A 20,109-nucleotide genomic window follows, 5' to 3' on the forward strand; every position below is an offset into this window, starting at 1 on the left:
CCCATGAATGTGACTTGGCTTACACTGAGGTGCTTATGAGGTGCCTGCCCACAGCTGGCTCCATTCACTCCTAAAGATCCTCAGCTCAGCAAAACTGCGACCTGACTTTGCCAGAAAAGCCCATTTTACAGCTGGGAAAGCTAAGGTCCAGAGAGGGCTGGGGCACAGCCAGTGCCACTCAGCTCCAAAGAACCAGCAGCACAACCAGCCAGTGTTTGACCTTTATTAGGAAGTGAGGTGGGGAGGAGGGCCTGCCCTGGTGCCTGCTTTCTGTTGGTCACCCAAGCAGCAAATGAGAGGAGGGTGACTGGCTGAAACAGTCGAGGCCTGGTGGTGGCCCCCAAAATCAGCCTGGCTGGATGCAATGGCCTAGGTGAGGCTAGTGTTGGAGCTGCTGGTGGCACTGCCTCGCTTCTGCAGGCAGCGCACGGAGCTGGGGACCTGTAGGCCTGTTGTCACCTGGAAGCTGCCACACCAAACCTGGGAGACAGGGAGGGGAAAGAAGAGGCTCAGCAGCAAAGTCAGCAACCAGAGCCATGCCCCCATCCCAGGCAATGGCAGGGACCTTACTGTGAAAGCAGGCAGCAGTGGCTGAGTAAACTTGGCCTTGAAAGTGTGCAGCAGCTGTTTGGTGCGGGCGTTGTAGAAGGACAGGAGGCCTGGGTGGAGGGCAGAGGGACAGGGGACTGGTAAGAGGATTTGCAGCAGAGAGACCAGACAGGCAGAGGTGACGAGATGCCAGCAGGGTCACCTTGGTGGAAGTCGCAGTGTACGCCCAGGCAGTCAGGCACGGGGGCATCCAGCACCTTGGCCTTGTTGGCATGCTTGGCGGTGAAGCTGACCTGCAGCCAGTTGTTGATGTGCAGGCACCAGGATGCCGCTGTCTTCCCTAGCTGCTCGAAGCGGCCCAGGCTGCGGTAGGCCACCCCCACGCCGAAAGCCTTGCTGTCTGGCTCATAGTGCACCTCCCAGTAATGTTCCCCGCCATCAATCAGCGTGTCCCCTGTGGGGCAGGGTATACAGTGGGAACTGTGTAGTACAGTTGACCTTTGTTTATCATGGTTAATCAGTTCCAGCCTCTATCACGATAAATGAATTACCATGAAGTAGAATTCTTTCTTTATATACAGTCCTCCCTCGCCACTTCGCGCCTCGACATTATTGAAACAACTGTGATAGAGTGAAGCTGCAAAAGTTGAGGCGCAAAGTGACGAGGGAGGACTGTATAGGGTCCCAGGTGCTCTTCCACAAAGGTACAGCCACCTAGGTAATCCCCAGACCACAGCTATTCCCTTCAGATACTCCTCGGTCCTTAGCTATTCTCCAGGATTCATCAACTCCCTCTAGATACTAAGTCCAGATTCTCTATAAGCTTCCACTAGTCCTTTCAAAATCTCTACAAGTTCAAGCTACTCCTTCCAGATACTTCCAGGCCTCAGAAACGTCTTCCAATTCCTCTCTATGTTCAGTTACTCCTCAGTCCTCAGTTCTTCCCAGAATCTAGATAATCCCCAAACCCTGGCAGACTCCAACTATTCCCATGGGCCTCAAGTACTACTGGAGTCTAGATGCTCTTCGAGACTCTGGACTCCTTACTGCTGTTTCTGAATCAAGATTCTTCCTAGACCCTCAGCTTGCTCCTGGTGGAGACAAGGTTCTTCCAGGCCCCAGCTTTTCCTGGGGCTCAAATGCCCTCCAGATGTTAGCTGAATCCTGAGTCCACATCCTTTCCAGATCCAGATTCTTGCTACCTCAGCTACTCAATCCAGCTATTCTGGAGTTTCAGCTTCTCCAAATACTCCTGCCCCACCCAGATCTGGGCTCATTTCCATCTGAAAGCTCAGCTCCTCCCCAGACAGAGGACTAACCTCCAGTTACATTTCTTCTCCAGGCCTGCTCCTCCCTGACCTCAGCTACTCTCACAACCACAACTAATCTATTTATCTTCCAGGGGTTAGATAGCTCCCTCTCAAATCTCAGACACTCTACAGATACCGCCACACATTCCCCTACTTCTTCTCCAAACCACAACTCTGGATAATCCCAGATGCTTTCCAGAAAATCCAAATCCTCCACAGAAGCTTAACTTCTCCTCAGGCCTTAGCTTATCCCTAGAACCCAGCTATATCCTATCTTCCCCTACCCTCTACCCACCCCACCCCTACCCCCGGATGATACTGACTACTCTGTCTTTTTCAAACCTCAGCCTCTTTTTCAAGCCCTTTTCTGGATAGTGGTGGTTTCCCCAAACTCCAGTTCCTTCATGGACTCCAGCTTCTCCTTCAAGGATCTAATCACTCCTGTGGTGCTAACCATTTCTCCAGTCCTATGTATTCTCTGAACTTTTCTGACACCAGCTATCCTCTCTGACTCTTCCACACACCCTTAGCCTTGCTTCAACTCCTCCACAAACCTAGCTGTTCTATAGACAATCATTATTTCCAGCTACATCCCAAATCCCAGCTACTCCCTAAGTCCCAACTATCTAACAGACCCCAGGAAATCTCCCCTCAAGCTCCTGACCAGCCACTCCCAAATCCAGAGCCTCTTTCCTCAGCTCTATAAGCTCTGGCTCCCCCCAATAATCACTCTTCCCAAACCTTCCCATTCTCCCAGCACCACAACACGTTATTGGGACCATTCCCAGAGAAGCTTTGTTGATGGCTGCCTCAGTTTCTCCAGCCAAAGGAACTCTCTCCCACACCTCACCATCAGAATCCTGACCAGAGTTCCCTCCCGACTTCTCCCCTCCTTACCCAGCACCGTGTAGGACTCAGCTGTGAAGCGATCCCGTCCCCCACGACCTGAGGGTATCCTCTTGGGAGATGGAGTACCTCTGTGGGTGACAGGAAGGGGAGGGCTCAATTCAACCCTCACCTCCCCTATAGGAGTGCTTCTCTGGTCTAGCCCAGCCACTGTGGACTTTTTGTCAGTCCTTGACAGTATTTGGTTCTTTTCATACACTGGGCCCCTCATGTCAGAACATGCCTCTATCCTTCCTCATCTGGAGAACTCCTATTCAACCAACCATCAATACCCAGTTTAAAGTCTCCTCTCTCTTGATTCATTATTTTGGCTCCCCAGCTCCATGTCCCTCCGCCCCAGCCTTGACCACACTGGGTTGTGTGTTCATGTCTATCTTGATCTCCTCTACCAGAGGGGAGGGGAGGGGGCGGGCTACCTGGCTGGGGAGTTGACGGGAGACGCTGTCCGCCCCTTGCCATCTTTCTCGCGAGCCTTGATATCTTGCACCTTCCCACCCATGGCGTCCCATTCCACGGAGAGATCATCCACCCGCAGGTTCTGGTGGGATGTGGATGCATCCAGGCGGAACATGAACGCTGGGGCCGGGCAGATGTGGGAGTCACAGAGATGGGGAAACCCGGGGAGACACAGAGAGACAGACAGTGACCAAGACAGACCATGACAGGGACAGAGAACAGAAAAAGACAAAGAAACAGACCAAGACAGAGAGAGAGAGAGAGACCAACAGACAGAGTCTCAGAGACAAGACAGATACAGAGATGACAAGCAGAAAGACACTGAAAGATACAAAATGGAGAAAAATGGAGGGGACAGACCACACAGCCAGAGGAGTAAAGGCCAAGGGCTTTTTGCCTAAAGGTTTCCCAGGTCTAGAGCCATTTTCAAACCACTTGTGCTGCCCTGTGCTTCCACTGGGGATTAATCCCAGGAAAGGGGCTGGACTACAGTATGACAGAGTTAAGCAAGACTGCAAAAGGACTTCCTATCAGGTCATGCAAAGTTGTTACTATGGGAGGCTAAGAAATTTATTTGTCTTCACTATTGATATACCCTTCCCAACTCTATAGAGCACTTACCCATTTTTTGGGAGAGAGAGAGAGAGAGAAAGAAAGAGAGAGAGAGAGAATCATCCACGTATAAAGGGATCAACAGCAAAAGCATAGGGTAAAAGGAAGTTTATAACAGACTCTGTGGACTAAGCTCTGAGCTTTCTGACAGCCAAGGCAAAAAGCGCCACAAAATCCTGACTAGAAGATTCTCATTTCACCCCAGTCCCTGGGGCCCCAGGAGTGAAGGGTTATAGAGCTGGAGCCAGGGTAGGTATGGGATCCAGTTACCTGGTGTCTCCAGAGTCACCGGCTCGGAGAACTCGCCTGCAACTGCCTTATTACAGGCCTTCACACGGAAATTCATGTATTTCATGTCAAATTTGAGACCTAGGAGACAATGGAGGAAACTCAATATCATAGAATTTAAACAATAGGTTAGAGACCCCTGTGTCCCACAGTAAACCTACCACCCCTCATTCTTTTTTTTTTTTTTTTTTTTTTATCCTCACCCGAGGACATTTTTCCATTTTTTATTCAGACATAGCAGGAGGGAGAGAGAGAGAGAAACATAGACGTAAAAGGGACACATCAAGTGGCTGCCACCCATACAACCCAACCAGGGCCTGGGACAAACTGCAACCGAAGTACATACCCTTAGCGGGAACCGAACCCGGGGCTCTCTGGACCGTAGGCCAATGCTCTAACTGCTGAGCAAAACCGGCCAGGGCCACCACCCCTCATTGTAAGGAGCACCTTACAAATGAAATTCCTGAGAAAACTTACCCGCATACACCTGCAGGACTACGAATTACTTGGCTCCACACCCAATCCAGACTGGCCAATCCGAATGCTTTATGGCTGAACCATAGCAGTTAGTTTAGGGATAGGCAAATAACCCAAACTGGCCAGTCAGAATCTTCCCCAGGACTTTGGTTGGTATTATAGGGAGCAGAGCAGAGTAGCTTTTTCTCTGGACTGTCCAGCTCAGAGGAAATGCCTCCTGGGAAAATTTGTCAGTGCTCTTGGCAAGCCTCCTTGAGAATACAGGCCCCAGAGCCAACAAATGCAGAAAACAGAAGTGACCGAGTTATTTGCTGGAACCTCTGGATCTAGCCACATCTGGTTACTTATTAAAGATTTTCCCTACCACTAGGATATATCTCACCCTCCCTTTCTGTCCTCCTTTTTTTTTTTTTTTTTTTTTTATCCTCACCGAGGACATTTTTCCATTTTTTATTCAGAGAGGGATGGAGGGAGAGAGAGAGAGAAACATCGACGTGAAAGGGACACATTGACTGTCTGCCACCCACATGACCCAACCAGGGCCGGGGACAAACTGCAACCGAGGTACATGCCCTTAGTGGGAGCCGAACCCGGGTCTCTCTGGACCGCAGGCTGACACTCGAACCACTTAACCAAACCAACCAGGGCTTCTTCTTTTCTTATTAGTTTCTTCCAATCTTAAAATATAAAAAGCAGCCTGGCTGGTGTGGCTCAGTGAATTGAGCATCGTCCCATGCACCAAGAGGCTGCTGGTTTGATTCCCTGTCAAGGCTCATGCCCAGGTTGTAGGCTTGATCCCCAGTAGGGGGCGTGCAGAAGGCAGCTGATAGATGTTTCTCATCAATGTTTCTATCTCTTCCTCTCCCTTACTCTCTCTCTAAAACCAATAAAACATTTAACAATAAATCAAATTTTTAAAAAAGCAGCTATCAAGCTGTTTTCCCCCTTGTTAAACCTCTTTGGAGAGCTTAGGAACACCCGCTACTCCCACCTCCTCCTCCCTCTGGCCTTGTCAGTCCCCATCTTGCAGGACCTCCTAGCTGACCACTCTTTCCCTCCCGGAACACTGTCTTTCACTGGAGCCACAGCAGTGCCCCCTTCTGGCTGCCCCTTCTGGTTGCTCCCCCTCGGTCTTTGCAGGCTCCTCCCTCCCTTGCCACCTCTTTCAGGTGTCCACCCAAACTGCCTCACTCTTTGGATTCCCTTTGAATTCAGCAGTTTGCTCAGCAGTGCCATCTACTGCTCCAGAGCTGAGACTACCACCCAGAGGCTTGGTTTCAAATATGGAAGGTCTAGACTAGCTTACTGTGTGCCTGCCTCAGTTTCCTATTCTGTAAACCAGCAATCGTATTCCCCATGCCGAGCAGGGTTCACATGAGGATGAGTCCAGGAATGGAAATCATAAACACTTAACCAAACAATGAGATACTAGGTTGATTGCAAATAACCACATAGGTTATTTCCACACCTTTTAATGGATTCAACTTCTCACCCTGAGGAACTAACTTACTAGGAATTTTATAAAAGACAAGAGGGTGTGGCTATGAAAAGGATGCATCGGAAAGCCTGTGACAGAGCAGACCTATACCTTGATTGTGGTGGCAGGGACAAGAATTTACACATGGGTAGAATTGTTTATGGGATTATACACATAGACACAAATGAGGGCATGTGAAACTGGCGAAATGTGAATCAACACTGAATGGAGCCATGTCCATTTCCTGGTTTTGATACTGAACGACAGCTATGTAAGCTGCCATTACTGGAAAAAGCGGCACATATGCAGACAATGGACCATTATTCAGCTACCAAAAAAGGAAGGAATTCTGACACCCACTACAACATGGATGAACCTGGAAGACGCTCAAATAAATAAACCAGTTACAAAAGGATAAATACTGTATGAGTCCACTCATATGTGGTGCTTATAGTCATAAAAATCATAAGAAGAGAAAGTCAAATGGGGGGATCCGGGGGCTGGGGGAGGAGAAATGGGAGTTAGTGTTCAATGGGGACAGAGTTTCAGTTTTACAAGATGAGAAGTTATGGACAGGGTGATGGTTGTACAACAATGTGAATGTACTTAATGCCACTGAGCTGTGCACTCCAAAATGGTTAAGATGGTAAATGTTATGTGTATTTTACCATAATAAGAAAGATTGAGGGAAAATGGGATGTGTTTACTTTGACTCCCATGCAAAGGATAAGCCAGTAACTTCTCAGGCCCTCTTGCAGGCTGATGACTTTTCTTTTGTGCAATTAGCATACTTATTATTAACCATGATGCTAATTATAGACAAGGAACAGGCTGATTACAGGCCAAGAGCTCTGGTGCTAGTTATCTTATCAGCAAGGCTCTCTCCACCCGAGGCTTTCCCTGACTCAGGAGGGCTTCAGAAACTCATTGGGGACCCCCGACTTTTCTTCCATCAGACCCTCCCCAACCAGCTGGGTGGATTCCCCCAAGCTTTCAGCTTTCCTATAACTGCCAAGGAAATCCCCAAATACTGAAATGGTGGCCCCGGAACAGCTCCACGAGGGGAGGGATTTTTGTCTGCGTTCTCAGTACTGCAAGGACAGCGCTTGGAACTCAGTAAACTAGAATGAATGAATGAATGAATGAATGAGTGAATGATTGCTGGAGAGTAGAGATGAGATGCAGTTAGAGGGTATCTTATCCCTCTAGGTTCTTTCATCTGTAAAATAGTGATAAGCTTGCCTGTTACATGTGGATAAAATGCTTAGCACACAGTGAGCCCTCAATAAATAGTGCCGTTTCTGTCATCAATATCCTTCTCGTTATTACTACTTCCTGCTACTCCTGATTAGTCCAACCAGGCTGCTCTCACACCCTATGAGTATTGGGGATCATCCACCAACCTCCAGTTGGCTGATAGGGAAAAGGGAGCCAGGAGGCACTGAGCAGCAGAGGGTTTGGCAGCTGGGCGGAGCCACCCTTACCCGTCAGGGTGTACTCCGTCTGCCGGATGCCCTCCACAACCATCCAGGGCTGGTCCTCCTTGAGACGGGGCGGGCCCTCGAAGTTGGTCCGCCGGTACTCCAGCACATAGTGATCAATCTTGCTGTCCTCGTCTGGCATGCGCCACACCAGTGTCACACAGTTGTCTGCCACCAGGGACTCAGCCAGGTTGATCACAGGGGCGCTGGGGACTGACCAGGACAGAGATTCAACCAACAAATAGCTGGGCCTTTGCAGGATTCCACCATTCAGAGGTAGAACCTTTCCAGAATTCTCTACCAACTAGGGGCATGGCCTTCACGGAACTCCACCACTGGGGGGTGAGGCCTTCCAGGGCTCTGCCACCAGGGGCAGGGCTTCCTCGGGACTCCACCCTGCAGTGTGGCCTCCTCATGGCACTAGGGGGCTTCTTCATGGCTCCACCCATAGGGGATTCTTGGGGTTCCTACAGCTGGCTGTCAGCCTTACTCCAGGCCTTGTCTCGGGGCCTCCCAGACTCCCCAGCCACTTCTCTGAAACCCTGGTGAGTTCCCCTCTCACCAGGCAGGAACTTGAGTGCCTGTAGCATCCTCCTCTCCTGTGCAAAGTCCACCATGAGGTGACTCATGTTGTCACTGACCTTGGCTTTCAATGACAGCCGGAAGGCGGGGGCCATTGTCACGCTGCAGGGAAGGAAGTGGAGGCAGCCTGCTGGCAGGCATCTCAGAGGGCCCACGCCTGGTCCTCTGAGGTGTGGGGGTGACTCCCTCCCCCTTGTTCTGGTCCAGTGTTCTGGGCCAAGGGACCCTCACCTGGGTGACCCCACCTTCATACCAGGGGCGGGGCACTGGGGTGGGGGCCAGATCCAGTATCTTACCCATCTTTCAGTTGCTTGGCAGCCTAGAAAGAGGACAGAATAAAAGTCAAAGACTTGTCTCGGCTGAATTAGAAAGCCACTGTACAGAGAGGAAGACTGAGGCCCAGCGTGGCAGCCATTTGCCAAAGGCCCCCAGCACTGGGGCAGAAACCCTGGGCTGTGCCCTGAAGGGATAGACGGGCAAAGAAACGCTCCTACCCCTACCCTCACCTCCTGTCCAGTGCCCAGAACACACAGTTGGCAGATTTAGGAAATAAAAATACAGGACAGCCAGTTAATTTACATTTTAGATCAATAATGAATTATTTTTTAGTATAGGTATGTCCTATCCTATGTTTATGACACATGTATACAGTAAGTCCTCACTTAATGTTGTCAATAGGTTCTTAGGAACTGCGACTTTCAGCAAAATAACATGTAATAAAATCAACTTTATCATAAACTAATTGATATAAACAAGAGATACATTCCTACACTCTATTTCTGGTCATAAAAACATCAATAAACTTCTTAAGGATCCCAAACACTTCTAATATTAAACACTAAAATAAATGTGTGCTATATATCTATTTAAGAAAGATTAATAAAAACAAGAAAGAGAGCCCAGCCGGTGCGGCTCAGTGGTTGAGCATCGACCCATGCACCAAGAGGTCACCAGTTCGATTCCCGGTCAGGGCACATGCCCAGGTTGTGGACCAAATCCCCAGTGGGGAGCATGCAGGAGGCGGCCGATCGATGTTCTTTCTCATCGATGTTTCTATCTCTCTCTCCCTCTCCGTTCCTCTCTCTCTAAAATCAATAAAGAAAAAAAATTTTTTTTAAAGGAAAAGAAAAGAATGATTTTACAACCTACTGATTCCAGTTCAGGATTGCGGGTGGCTGGACCCTCTCCCAGCAACTCGGGGCACCAGGTAGGAACCCACCCTGGACAAGACACCTTTCCATCACAGGGCGCACTCACACCCATCCCACATTCAGTTCTGACTGGGACAATATAGACATGTCTAGTCACCTCCTGTGCACAGCTCTGGGATACAGGAGGACTGAAGTCCCTGGAGAAAACCCACAAAGGTATGGAGAGAACATGCACTCCACACAGAGAGTGGCCCCAGCCAGGATGTTTTTTTCCTCATCAATGTTATAACAAAATGACTTTGAACAAAACAACATTATTCAAGGACCTGCTGTACTAAATATCACACAGGGTATGTTATACTGAGGAATTACTCATTGTTAAATTTCAGATAAATAATAGACTTATTTTAGTATAAATATGTCTCATGCAACATTTGGGAAATACTTATACTAAACATTTGCATGGGATATACTTATACTAAAAAAATTATTTGGTGTTAAATTTGAACTTCAAATTAACACATAATTACTTAATATTATTATTATTTAAATTTTCTATTTATTGATTTTCAGAGAGAGAGAGAGAAGAACGAGAGAGAAACATTGATTTGTTGTTCCACCAATCCATGCATTCACTGGTTGATTCTTTTTTTTTTATCCTCACCAGAGAACATTTTTCCATTTTTGTTCAGATAGAGTGGGAGGGAGAGAGAGGAAGAGAGAGAGAGAGAAAGAAACATTGACATGCAAGGAACACATCGAGTGGCTGCCTCCCACACGGCCCCAACCAGGGCCAGGGATGAATCGAAACCAAGGAATTGACTGGAATTGAACCTGCGACTCATTGATCCACAGGCCAATGCTCTAACGGCTGAGCCAAACTGGCCAGGGCCACTGGTTGATTTTTGAATGTCCCCTGAGCAGAGATTGAATCCACAACCTTGACCATTGTAACAATGCTCCAACCGAGCCACCCGGCCAGGGCCAGTAATTTTTTTTTAGTATAAGTATATCCCAAAGATCACATGGTACATACTTACGCTAAATATTGCATGGGCCATACTTTACTAAAAAATGACTCATAATGGATATGAAATGCAAATGTAACTGATGTCCTGTATTTTAACTGGCAGCCCTACCAGCATGGCTTCTGAGGCCCCACCTGAGGAAAGTCCTCGCTGTCTGTGGCCTGCAGGGTCTGGTTGGCTGTCTCCAGAAGCTCCTCAGAACTCTCCAGGGCCCGCGTGCAGGCAGCCAGCTGGTTCTGTGGGTAGCAGGGCACTGAGGAAGGAAACATCTCACCCCAGTGCATCAAACCCTCCCAGGCCTCCCCACTGCCTTTGGGATCCAGGGTACCACACAGTTCTCCAACTCCAGGTGGGAGAGGGATGCTAGAGAAAGGTTAGGTGTTGCTACTGGCAGAACATCAGAATCACCTGGGGATCTCTTCCTGAAAAACTCACATACCCAGGCCACACCTGAGCCCCAGTGCTCACCGTCCCCTGGAGATGGGAATCTGGGATGTTAGGAAGTTGCCGAGGAGGTTTCAATGCAGCCCCAGTGATCCCACAGGAGCCATGGGGTGTGTTTGGCCATTATATCTGGAGACCAATGGGAAGGGCTGAGAAACTGGAGTTGCTAGATGAGGACAGGAGGGAGGAAGAGCCAGATGGGGGGGGGGGGTGCTGTGCCAATGGAGAGGAGAGGGTGGAATGGACAGGGGATCAAGAGGTAGGTGGGGAATTGATGAGTCCTGGTCAGGAAGGGGACAGGCAAGAGACCAGGGAAAGAGGAGGTGAGGCCAACAGCATCAGGGTGTCTGGCTCTGGACACTGGGAACACTTGGGGGGGCATCTCCAAGAAGGGGCACAGGAAAAGGAGCAGGGTTGGAGAAAGACATGAAGCCAGATGGGCTCTGTTGAATCTGAGGGGTGTAGTGGGGATGGCATCTGGGCAGGGGTCTTGGAGAATCCTCTGAAACACAAACCTGCAGCTCATAGGTTCGGCTGGCACGGTCCTGTTTTATCTTCATGAGCATCCCCTCCTTCAGCTCCTCCAGAAGGGAGAAGAGGGACTGGAACTCCGCCTCCAGGTCTTCCTGCACCTTGGCCGAGTTTGCCTTGGAGAGACAGTTTTAGGTCTGAATAGCCAAAGCCCAGGCTCAGATGGGGAAACTGAGGCCCGGACATGACAGCCAGACCCAGAGTTCCATGGGCATCAGCAGCAATAGGCTAGCTCACAGGGCTGCCCCCTCTCTCCCTTCCATCCACCTGCCCTCACCTCTATGTTCAGCAGCATCTGCTTGAGGGAGTAGATAAAACTCTGAATCTCTTCATTCTTCACAGCCAGCGTGGTGATGATCTTCCGAAGAGCCTCCTGCCCCCATCGGAAGCACGCACACACACAAGGCCAGTAAGCCCTCAGCCTGGCCCAGCTCCCTAACCTGGGGCTCCCCACTCCACCCTCCAAAGATCCAGGGAGATGTGGAGCCACCATGCCAATAAGCTTGGACATTCACCAGGGGTCAGGCCCTGGGTGAAGCTCTGGCCCTACCTTCCCTCGCCCAGCAGGTGGGCACCCTAAAGACGCCCATTTTACAGGAGAGGAAACCGAGGCACAGAGAGAGCCTCTCAGTAAGGCCGAGCACCCTGGGCGGGAGCACAAAGCCTTCAACCTATATCCTAAGGGCGGGGCAGGGTTGGGGTGAGTGGATAGCTTGGGGAAGAAAACCCCAGAGGAAAATGATGCCTGCAGAAAATGGGCTAACCTGGGGAGGAGGAGACCCTTGGAAAAGGGATTAGCAAGAAGGGACGAAGCTGAGGAAACGAGGTGCCGGAGAGCCCAGGTAAGTGGAGAAGAGAAATGGTCTGGAGGAGGGGATGCCAGGAGGGAATGCTGGAAGGGAAGGAGGCGGGGTGGGAATATCCTGCTGGGGCCTTTAGCTCTGACCCAGGCTTTGGACGGGTCTGTTTTCTGGGGAAGCAGGGTCGGTGGAGTCACCTGTGCTGAGCTGGTGGGGCGCCCTCGGGGGCGGGGGCCGGGACACCTGGTCCGCAGTCCGGATGGAAGGCGTGCGGGATGAGGTCAAGGTTGTGTCCGGGACACTGGGCGGAGGTAGGAGGCATGGAGGGGATATATGTGGACCCAGGCAAAGATGATGAGGGGTCTGGGCCAACGTGGAGGGCTGCGTTACCAATGGAGGGACTAGACTGGGCCAGGTTGCGGCAGAGGTGGGGCCTGCGCTGCAGAGCAGCTGGGGGCGGGGGCAGGGAGGGCGCTGCGGCATCATCTGGTCCCTTCCCTTTGGGTATCCCCGAGGCGCGTCCCTCCACTACCCGCCCAGGTCTTACCCTCTGGTCCTCCATGGCTGCAGCCCAGCTCGTCCCGGCCCGGCCCGCGGGCCTCGCTTACTCTTCTAGTCCCCAAGCTGCCTTTGCCGCTGCCGGGAGCCAATGGCCTGCCCAGTCCTCGCCACCGCTACCGCGCCCCCATTCAGCGCTCCATCACTAGCCGCAGCGCGCAGGCGCGCCCCCGACCCCGCGCGGCAGGCTGGGAAATGCAGTCCCACGCTGGGGTGTCGGAGACCGGGAACCCCCATCCCCCACCCTCCCAAGACCCCACCCTCCCAAGACCCCACCCTCCCACGACCCCACCACCCACCCACCCACCCCCCTCCAAATTCCACCCCCACGTCCCCACCCGGAGCCTGGGACGCACTAGGCAACTTTGGTAATTGGTAGTGATGGCTGAGCTGGAGAGAGCCCGGAGCTGGGAGACAGATGGGTTCCATCCCAAGCCCTGCCCTGTGACCTAGAGCCCATCCTAGTCCTCTTGCTGCCTCAGACTCCCCATTGGATCATCCATACTGCTGCTCAAACTGGAATTCTACCGAGAATTGGCCCCTGATATCTGGCCCCTGACTACTCACAACCTTGTATTTACTGAAAATCAAAGGCTTTTGCCCAAGCGGATGTTTAGCCTTCCAATGTCTTCTTTTTCTCCGAGATCTGAATTCTGTTATTCCATCTCCCACTGCTCCCCTTCCTCACTGTGGATCACCTGCCCTTCCAATGTGCCCCCTCCCCCAGGCCAGGTGTGTTAATATAGAGTCTTCCAGAAAGATCTCCACTCAATAGAACACATTCCCACTCATATATGCATACTGCCTTTCAGATTAAAAAGCAAAGCTTTGGGAAACTGAGGCAAAATGTGGCTGGAAGTGGAGCCCCATGCAGCATTGGCCCCCAAACATCTGCCTTTGTAAATGAGGCAGAGATTGTGGCAAGAAGTCTGTAAAATGGGAGGGGTAGAGGGCCTGATGGGCCAGGAATGGGGTCGTGGGCACAGCCCTGGTCCTTCTGGTGCAGTTCTGGGGTGAGTTCTTGGGCCTCTCTCCCCTCTGCACCTCCTTCTGTTATCCATCACTCAAGCTACCTGTCCCTCCCACTCAAAGACCCTCTAAACCTTAGTCTCCCCACTCTGCCAAATAAGGTCCTTCTCTCTCTGATACTCAGAGCCTCAGGAGAGTTGAAGGAGTCTAGCCAGGGTCCTCAGAGGGGGCCTCTAGGATAAAATTTAAACTATGACCTACATACCAGCCTTGTGTGATTTGGCCCCACTGGCCTCTCTCAGCTCCACATCACTCCCTCTGCATTTCCGCCCTCGCCCTTGGCCAGCCTGCTGGCTTGTCTTTCTTTTCTTTATTTCCAGCACACCAAGCTTGATCCCACCTCTGGGACTTTGTATATGCTGTTCCTTCTGCCTGAAACACTCTTCCTTGGGTCTCATTTCTCTAGTGTCAGCTGCAATTGTGTCTCAAATGCCAGGAGCTTAACATAAATTCGCCCCTTCTGGGGGATCGAACAGGCGCCAAAAGCAAGCTCTTGTTTTCTACTCAGCCCTCTTCTGTCAGTGTCCCACATCTTGTTCAAAAGCCACCGCCATCCACCAGTCCCTCAGGCTAACCTAGGGAATCCACCATCACCCTCTTTCCTTCTGTCCTAATCCAGTTATTCTTGCAGTTCTTTTGGGGCCACCCTCAAAAATCTATTCAGAGTCTCTCCAGGGTCTGGCCCCCATGACTGCTCACCTGAACCCTCATCTCCTGGCTGCCTCTGCCCACCCCCCCATCCCATAGTTTGTTCTTACTGTGCAGTCAGGGTGATCTTCTTAAACTTACATTGGACCATGTTTCCTTCCTGCTCTGCCAGTGCCCATCACACTTAGGTGAAAAAGCAAACTGCACCCCTTTCTCCATCTCCACCTCTCTACCCCCACCAAGCCCCACCCCTGTGGCCCAGAAGGCCTTGTATAAGCCAAGTCCGGCTGACTCTCTGATCTCACCCCCTTCCTCTCTTCCCCTGATCTCTCTGTTACAGTCACATGGGCCTCCTTGCTGTTCCTCCCACTCACCAACCACAGTCCCGCCTCAGGACCTTTTCTCAGGCTGTTCCCTCTGCCTGAAATACTCTTCTTCCATATCTTCCTTCCTTCCTATGACTGGCTACTTTTTACCATTCAGATCCCTGCTCAAATGTCACCTTCTCCAAGAGACCTTCCTTGACCATCCTCCAAAAGTAATTCTCACCTCATCCTTATCCCCTATGGCCACTCCCCGCTCCTTTCCTCCATCCTGATTCTGATTTCACAACTTTCTGTGTCTCTCTCCACCAGGGACCATCAGCTCCACGAGGACAGAGGTTTTTGTCTGTCTCAGTCACCCTTGTGTCTATGTCCACGGTGTCCGGAACAGGGCCTGGCACACACAAAGTGAAGTTTGTGTGGCTGAAAGCTGGTCATATCATAAAGTCCATCTTGATATTTCACAAGTGCTGAGAGAGTTATACCCATTTCACAGGTGAGGCCATTGAACTTCAGCAAGGAGAAGTGGGCTTGCAAAAGATCGCACAGACAGCAAGGTCTTAACCTCTTACTGCCTCACCCCAGTGAGCTGGGTCTATGAGTAAGACACACAAGCATACACACACACGGAGAAAGGCCTCACTCACCTCTTCTGTCAAGGAGCCACAGGCCTGAGTGTGCAACAGGGGCCCAATTTGCTGCAGGTGAGACAGAACAGCCAGGTGACCTTGATCTGTCAGGTGGTACAGTCTCAGGCCTGAGAGCAGCTCCTTGTCAAGTGGACCAAGGATGCTGTTACCTTGTGCCCGCCATACATCACCCACAGTGACCTTGGCCTGGAGGTCTGTGGGCTCAGGGATGGCTCTGCTGGCGGCTACCTGGCACTCTCACCCTGCAGCTGGACTACATGAGTGTCGACAACAGTGGGAACTACTAGTGCTGGGTAGCCATGGAGATTTCTGAGTTAGTGGAGGCCAAGGGCAATGGAATGTAGCTCCTGGTAGAGCCAGGAATGAGAGCAAGTAGGGAGAAGAGGTGGGGACTTGGAGCTTCTAAAATCTCAAACAGCTAGAAACATAAACTCTAAATTCAAATCAGATTCTTAGGAACAGAAATCCTGCAAATACAAGAACATCAAATTCTAAATCATAGAACTCAAGACATGTTCAAACTTATAACTTTAGACCGGGGCTCCGGCAAACTTTTCTGTAAAGGGCCACATAGTAATTATTTTCTGTTTTGTGAATCAGGTGGTCCAGTTGCAACTACTCCACTCTGCCCTTGTAGCATGAAAGCCCCTGTAAAGGGTAGTAGGTAAATGGCAGGGCTGGGTTCCAATAAAACTTTATTTGAGCTCTGGCCGGTGTGGCTCAGTTGATTGGGTATCTTCCCAGGCACTGAGAGGTTGCCCGTCCGAGTCCTGGTCAGGTGCCCAGGTTGCGGGCTTGATCCCTGGTGGGGGCGTGAAGGAGGCAGCTGATCAATGTTTCTCTCTCTCTCCCCCTTCCTTTTCTCTAAACCAATAAAAAAAATTAAAACACACACACACACAACTTTATTTGAAGAAACAAGCAGTGGGTTGAATTTGATCTGCAGGCTGTAGAGTTGGCTGAACTAAGTTCTGGAATATCACAGTCATAAAGACTCTTGAATACATATAATTCTGGAGTTTTTATTAAAAACAATTCCAGCCCAGCTGGTGTGGCTTAGTGGTTGAGCATTGACCCATGCACCAAGAGGTCTCTGGTTCCATTCCCGGTCAGGGCACATGTCCAGGTTGTGGGCCCAGTCCCCAGTGGGGGGCATGCAGGAGGTGGCCAGTCGTTCTCTCTCATTGATGTTTCTCTCTAAAATCAATAAAGAAAACGAAAACAAAAACAAAAAAATTCCAGAATCTTTCTTTTCAACGTGTCATTAAAGCATATCCTATATACAGAGGAATATACAGCTCAATGAATGTCAATCTGTTCTGGCTGCTATAACAAAATACTGCAGACTAGGCGCTTTATAAACAATGGAAATTTATTTCCATAATTCTGGAGGCTGGAAGTCCAAGATCAAAGTACCAGCGTGTTGTGTTCTGGTGAGGAACCTCTTCCTGGTTCATAGGCAGCATCTTCTCACTGTGTTCTCACATGGCAGAAGGGCAAGTCCATGGGGGCCACACCCTCATGAACTAATCACATCCAAAAGGCACCTCCTAATACCATCATCCTTGGTGGTTAGAATTCAACAAATGCACTTGGAGGAGTGCATATTCAGACTAAAGCAATTGATTTTCATAGCCAGAGCTCACCTATACACCCTCCCCCAGCTCAAGAAATACATGTCCAGCCTCCTCGAACCGGCCTCACAGCTACCCCCCCCCCAACACGATCCAGATTTCTAGCAGCATGGATCCATTTTACTGGTTTTCTGTTTTATTCAAATGGAAGCATAGCGTATATTCTCTTTGGTGTCTGACTTTTTTGTTTGTTTGTTTGTTTGTTTGGTACGTGCCCCTAGCAGGAACCAAACCCAGGACTCTGGTCCACAGGCCAACGTTCTAACTGCTGAGCCAAACCAGCCAGGGCTACGTCTGACTTCTTTTGCTTCACATGATGTCTGGAAGATTCATCCATGTGAGTGCATGTAGCAGAGGCTTGTTCTTTTTCCTTGCAGTAGAGTATTCCAATAGATGACTCCTATGCCATTTATCAGCCCGGTTTCCTACTGACGGCATTTGGGCAGCTTTGGGTTTTGACTCTTCTGAACAAGGCTGCAGTGAACAATCTAGAACGTGTCTTTTGGTCAGCATACATACACATTTCGGTTGTACCTAGGCCAATTCTAGAATCGTGAACCACAAAATAGACTTGCTGTTCTAGAATCCTAGGGCCATAAAATTATTGTCTCTTAGAACTATAGCATGTGTAGGGTGGTGAATACACAATACAACATACAGATACTGTATTATAGAATTGTACACTTGAAACCTATATAATTTTATTAAGCAATATCACCTCAATAAATTCAATTAAAAAGTGAAAACAAACAGTCCAGCCAGTGTGGCTCAATGGTTGAGCGTCGACCCATGCACCAAGAGGTCGCTGGTTCGATTCCCAGTCAGGGCGCATGCCCAGGTTGTGGGTCCAATCCCCAGTGGGGGGGCATGCTGGAGGCAGCCAATCAATGTTCTCTTTCATCGATGTTTCTTTCTTTTTTTTTTGGTATGTGCCCCTAGCAGGAACCGAACCCGGGACTCTCTGGCCTGCATGCCGATGCTCAACCGCTGAGCCAAACTGGCCAGGGCTTTCATCAATGTTTTTATCTCTCTCTCCCTCTCACTTCCTCTCTCTCTAAAATCAATAAAGGGGAAAAAATTTTTTAAGTAAAAACAAACAAGCAAAATAAACACTGCAGACTTGAAAAAAAAGAACTAAAGTATGCCCTGGCTGGTTTGGCTCAGCAGTTGGAGCATCGGCCTGTGGACCAGAGAGTCCTGGGTTCGGTTCCTGCTAGGGGCACATACCAAAAAAAAAAGAACTAAGTATTTGTTCTCATTAGGGCAGATCACTTTTAAGGAGGCAAAAATTGGTTCTTGGGGAGCAAAGAAAATCTTACTCTTTCTGTGTATTAAGCACAGATATGCATATAATGCACAAACAGATTTACAGTATATCTGTGGTATTAAATTTTCATGGGGGAAGAAATTAAAATTTTTTCAAGTCTCAAGGGAGTGACAATAAAAAAATTATTGAGGCCCTGGCCAGTTTGGCTCAGCAGTTAAAGCGTCAGCCTGCGGTCCAGAGAGACCCTGGTTTGGTTCCCGCTAAGGGCATGTACCTCAGTTACAGTTTGTCCCCAACCATGAATGGGTCAGGCTAGTGGCAGCCACTCGATGTGTCTCTTTCACGTTGATGTTTCTTTCTTTCTCTCTCTCTCTCTCTCTCACCCTCTCTCTCTATCTGAACAAAATATCGAAAAATGTCCTCGGGTGAGGATAAAAAAAAAATGGTTGAGGAACACTGAAATAAAGGAATGAATGATTCTAGAATCTTAGAACTGCAGTATCTCTCTCTCTTTTTTTTTTTTGTATCCTCACCCGAGGACACTTGCATTCATCTTCAGATAGAGTGAGTGGAGAGGGAGGAAGAGAGAGAGAAACATTGATGTGAAGGGACACATCGAGTGGCTGCCACCCACACGACCAACCAGGGCCGGGGACAAACTGCAACTGAGGTACGTGCCCTTAGCGGGAACCAAACCCAGGTCTCTCTGGACCGTGGGCTGATGCTCCAACCGCTGAGCCAAACTGGCCAGGGCAGAACTGCAGTATCTTAAACAGTTTAAGCAGACAGATTCTTAGAATTTTGCAATCTCAGAGTAAGAGCAGAGAATTCTAGACTCCAGAATTGAAAGCCACTGACTCTCCAAGCTGGAAAGAACTCTCTGGATCAGCAAAGACAGCTGCCTCGGTTTACAGATGAGAAAGCTGAGGCCCAGAGAGGGTCAAGACGTATCCAGTGATGCACACAAGCCAGTGATACGGCTAGCTTTCTTTTTTTTTTTTTTTTTATCCTCACCCGAGGATATTTTTCCTTTTTTTTTTTTGTACAGATAGAGTGGGATGGAGAGAGAGGAAGGGAGAGAGAGAGAGAAACATCAATGTGAAGGGACACATCGAGTGGCTGCCACCCGCACGACCAACCAGGGCTGGGGACAAACTGCAACCGAAGTACGTGCCCTTAGCGGGAACCGAACCCGGGTCTCTCCGGACTGCAGGCCGACGCTCTAAATGCTGAGCCAAACTGGCCAGGGCACGGCCAGCTTTCTTTCAAGCCCGGTTCACACACTCCCCATCTCTGCATAGTACCCCTTACAGGCCAAACCTTGAGCAGGGGCTGGAGACCCACGCTGACTCAGACAGGGCTCACACTTTCTCGGTGGTTTCTATTGGCCTCAGGCACATGCCCAGCACCCACCAGGCAGAATGGAGCACCACCCTGGCTCCCAGCCCCGAGATGCTGGTTCTCCAGCTGGCAGGACCCGCGCACTGCCTACCTCCAGGGCAGTGTGTTATGGCTGTCCTGCCACCCCGTACCCCTCCAGTGATGAGGGGGCCAATTACTAATTAGCAGAGGCACCAGGCTGTGAGTTGTTGGCAGCTGTGAGAGAACAGGTGGGCACGGGTCCAGCTCCACACAGCTGGCTTTCCCACCCCTGAACAGTTGCTTCACAGTCCCCAGGGACCGCTGCCAATGTTTGAACATGAAGATGAAGGGGTTGGTGCTGCTGGGCTTCAGCTGCAGCAGAAGGAACCTTTGGCTGGGGGTCGTGTCAATTACACAGACCTGGAAGCACATCCCCACCCTGCCATTCACTTGCTGAGTGACCTTAGGCAGGTCATTGATCCCTCGTGATCAGGGTGATGGCGGCCACCACGAGGATGATTGGAGCTCTTGATCGAGGTGACAGAA

General features: G+C 50.1%; 1 protein-coding gene across 2 annotated transcripts; it reads right to left on the bottom strand.

Moving 5' to 3' along the window:
* Positions 1–207: 207 nt before the first annotated feature.
* FSD1 (fibronectin type III and SPRY domain containing 1) lies at positions 208–12,811 on the bottom strand. 2 transcript variants are annotated; one of them, XM_036240412.1, is made up of 13 exons: positions 12,640–12,811; positions 11,570–11,665; positions 11,277–11,408; positions 10,452–10,553; positions 8,435–8,457; positions 8,119–8,240; positions 7,560–7,769; positions 4,104–4,202; positions 3,182–3,341; positions 2,757–2,836; positions 752–1,003; positions 571–659; positions 208–480 (listed from the first exon to the last, which is right to left on the bottom strand). In XM_036240412.1, exons 1-13 carry the CDS (start codon positions 12,652–12,654, stop codon positions 370–372), a joined length of 1,491 nt encoding a protein of 496 aa, XP_036096305.1. In that variant the 5' UTR covers positions 12,655–12,811; the 3' UTR covers positions 208–369. The 2 variants fall into 2 exon arrangements, with proteins under 2 accessions (XP_036096305.1, XP_036096306.1); XM_036240413.1 differs by having other exon boundaries at positions 456–480; positions 843–1,003; positions 12,640–12,696.
* Positions 12,812–20,109: the final 7,298 nt, after the last annotated feature.

Source organism: Molossus molossus, unplaced genomic scaffold (assembly GCF_014108415.1).
Source record: "Molossus molossus isolate mMolMol1 unplaced genomic scaffold, mMolMol1.p scaffold_m16_p_4, whole genome shotgun sequence".
NCBI classification, from domain to species: Eukaryota; Metazoa; Chordata; class Mammalia; order Chiroptera; family Molossidae; genus Molossus; species Molossus molossus.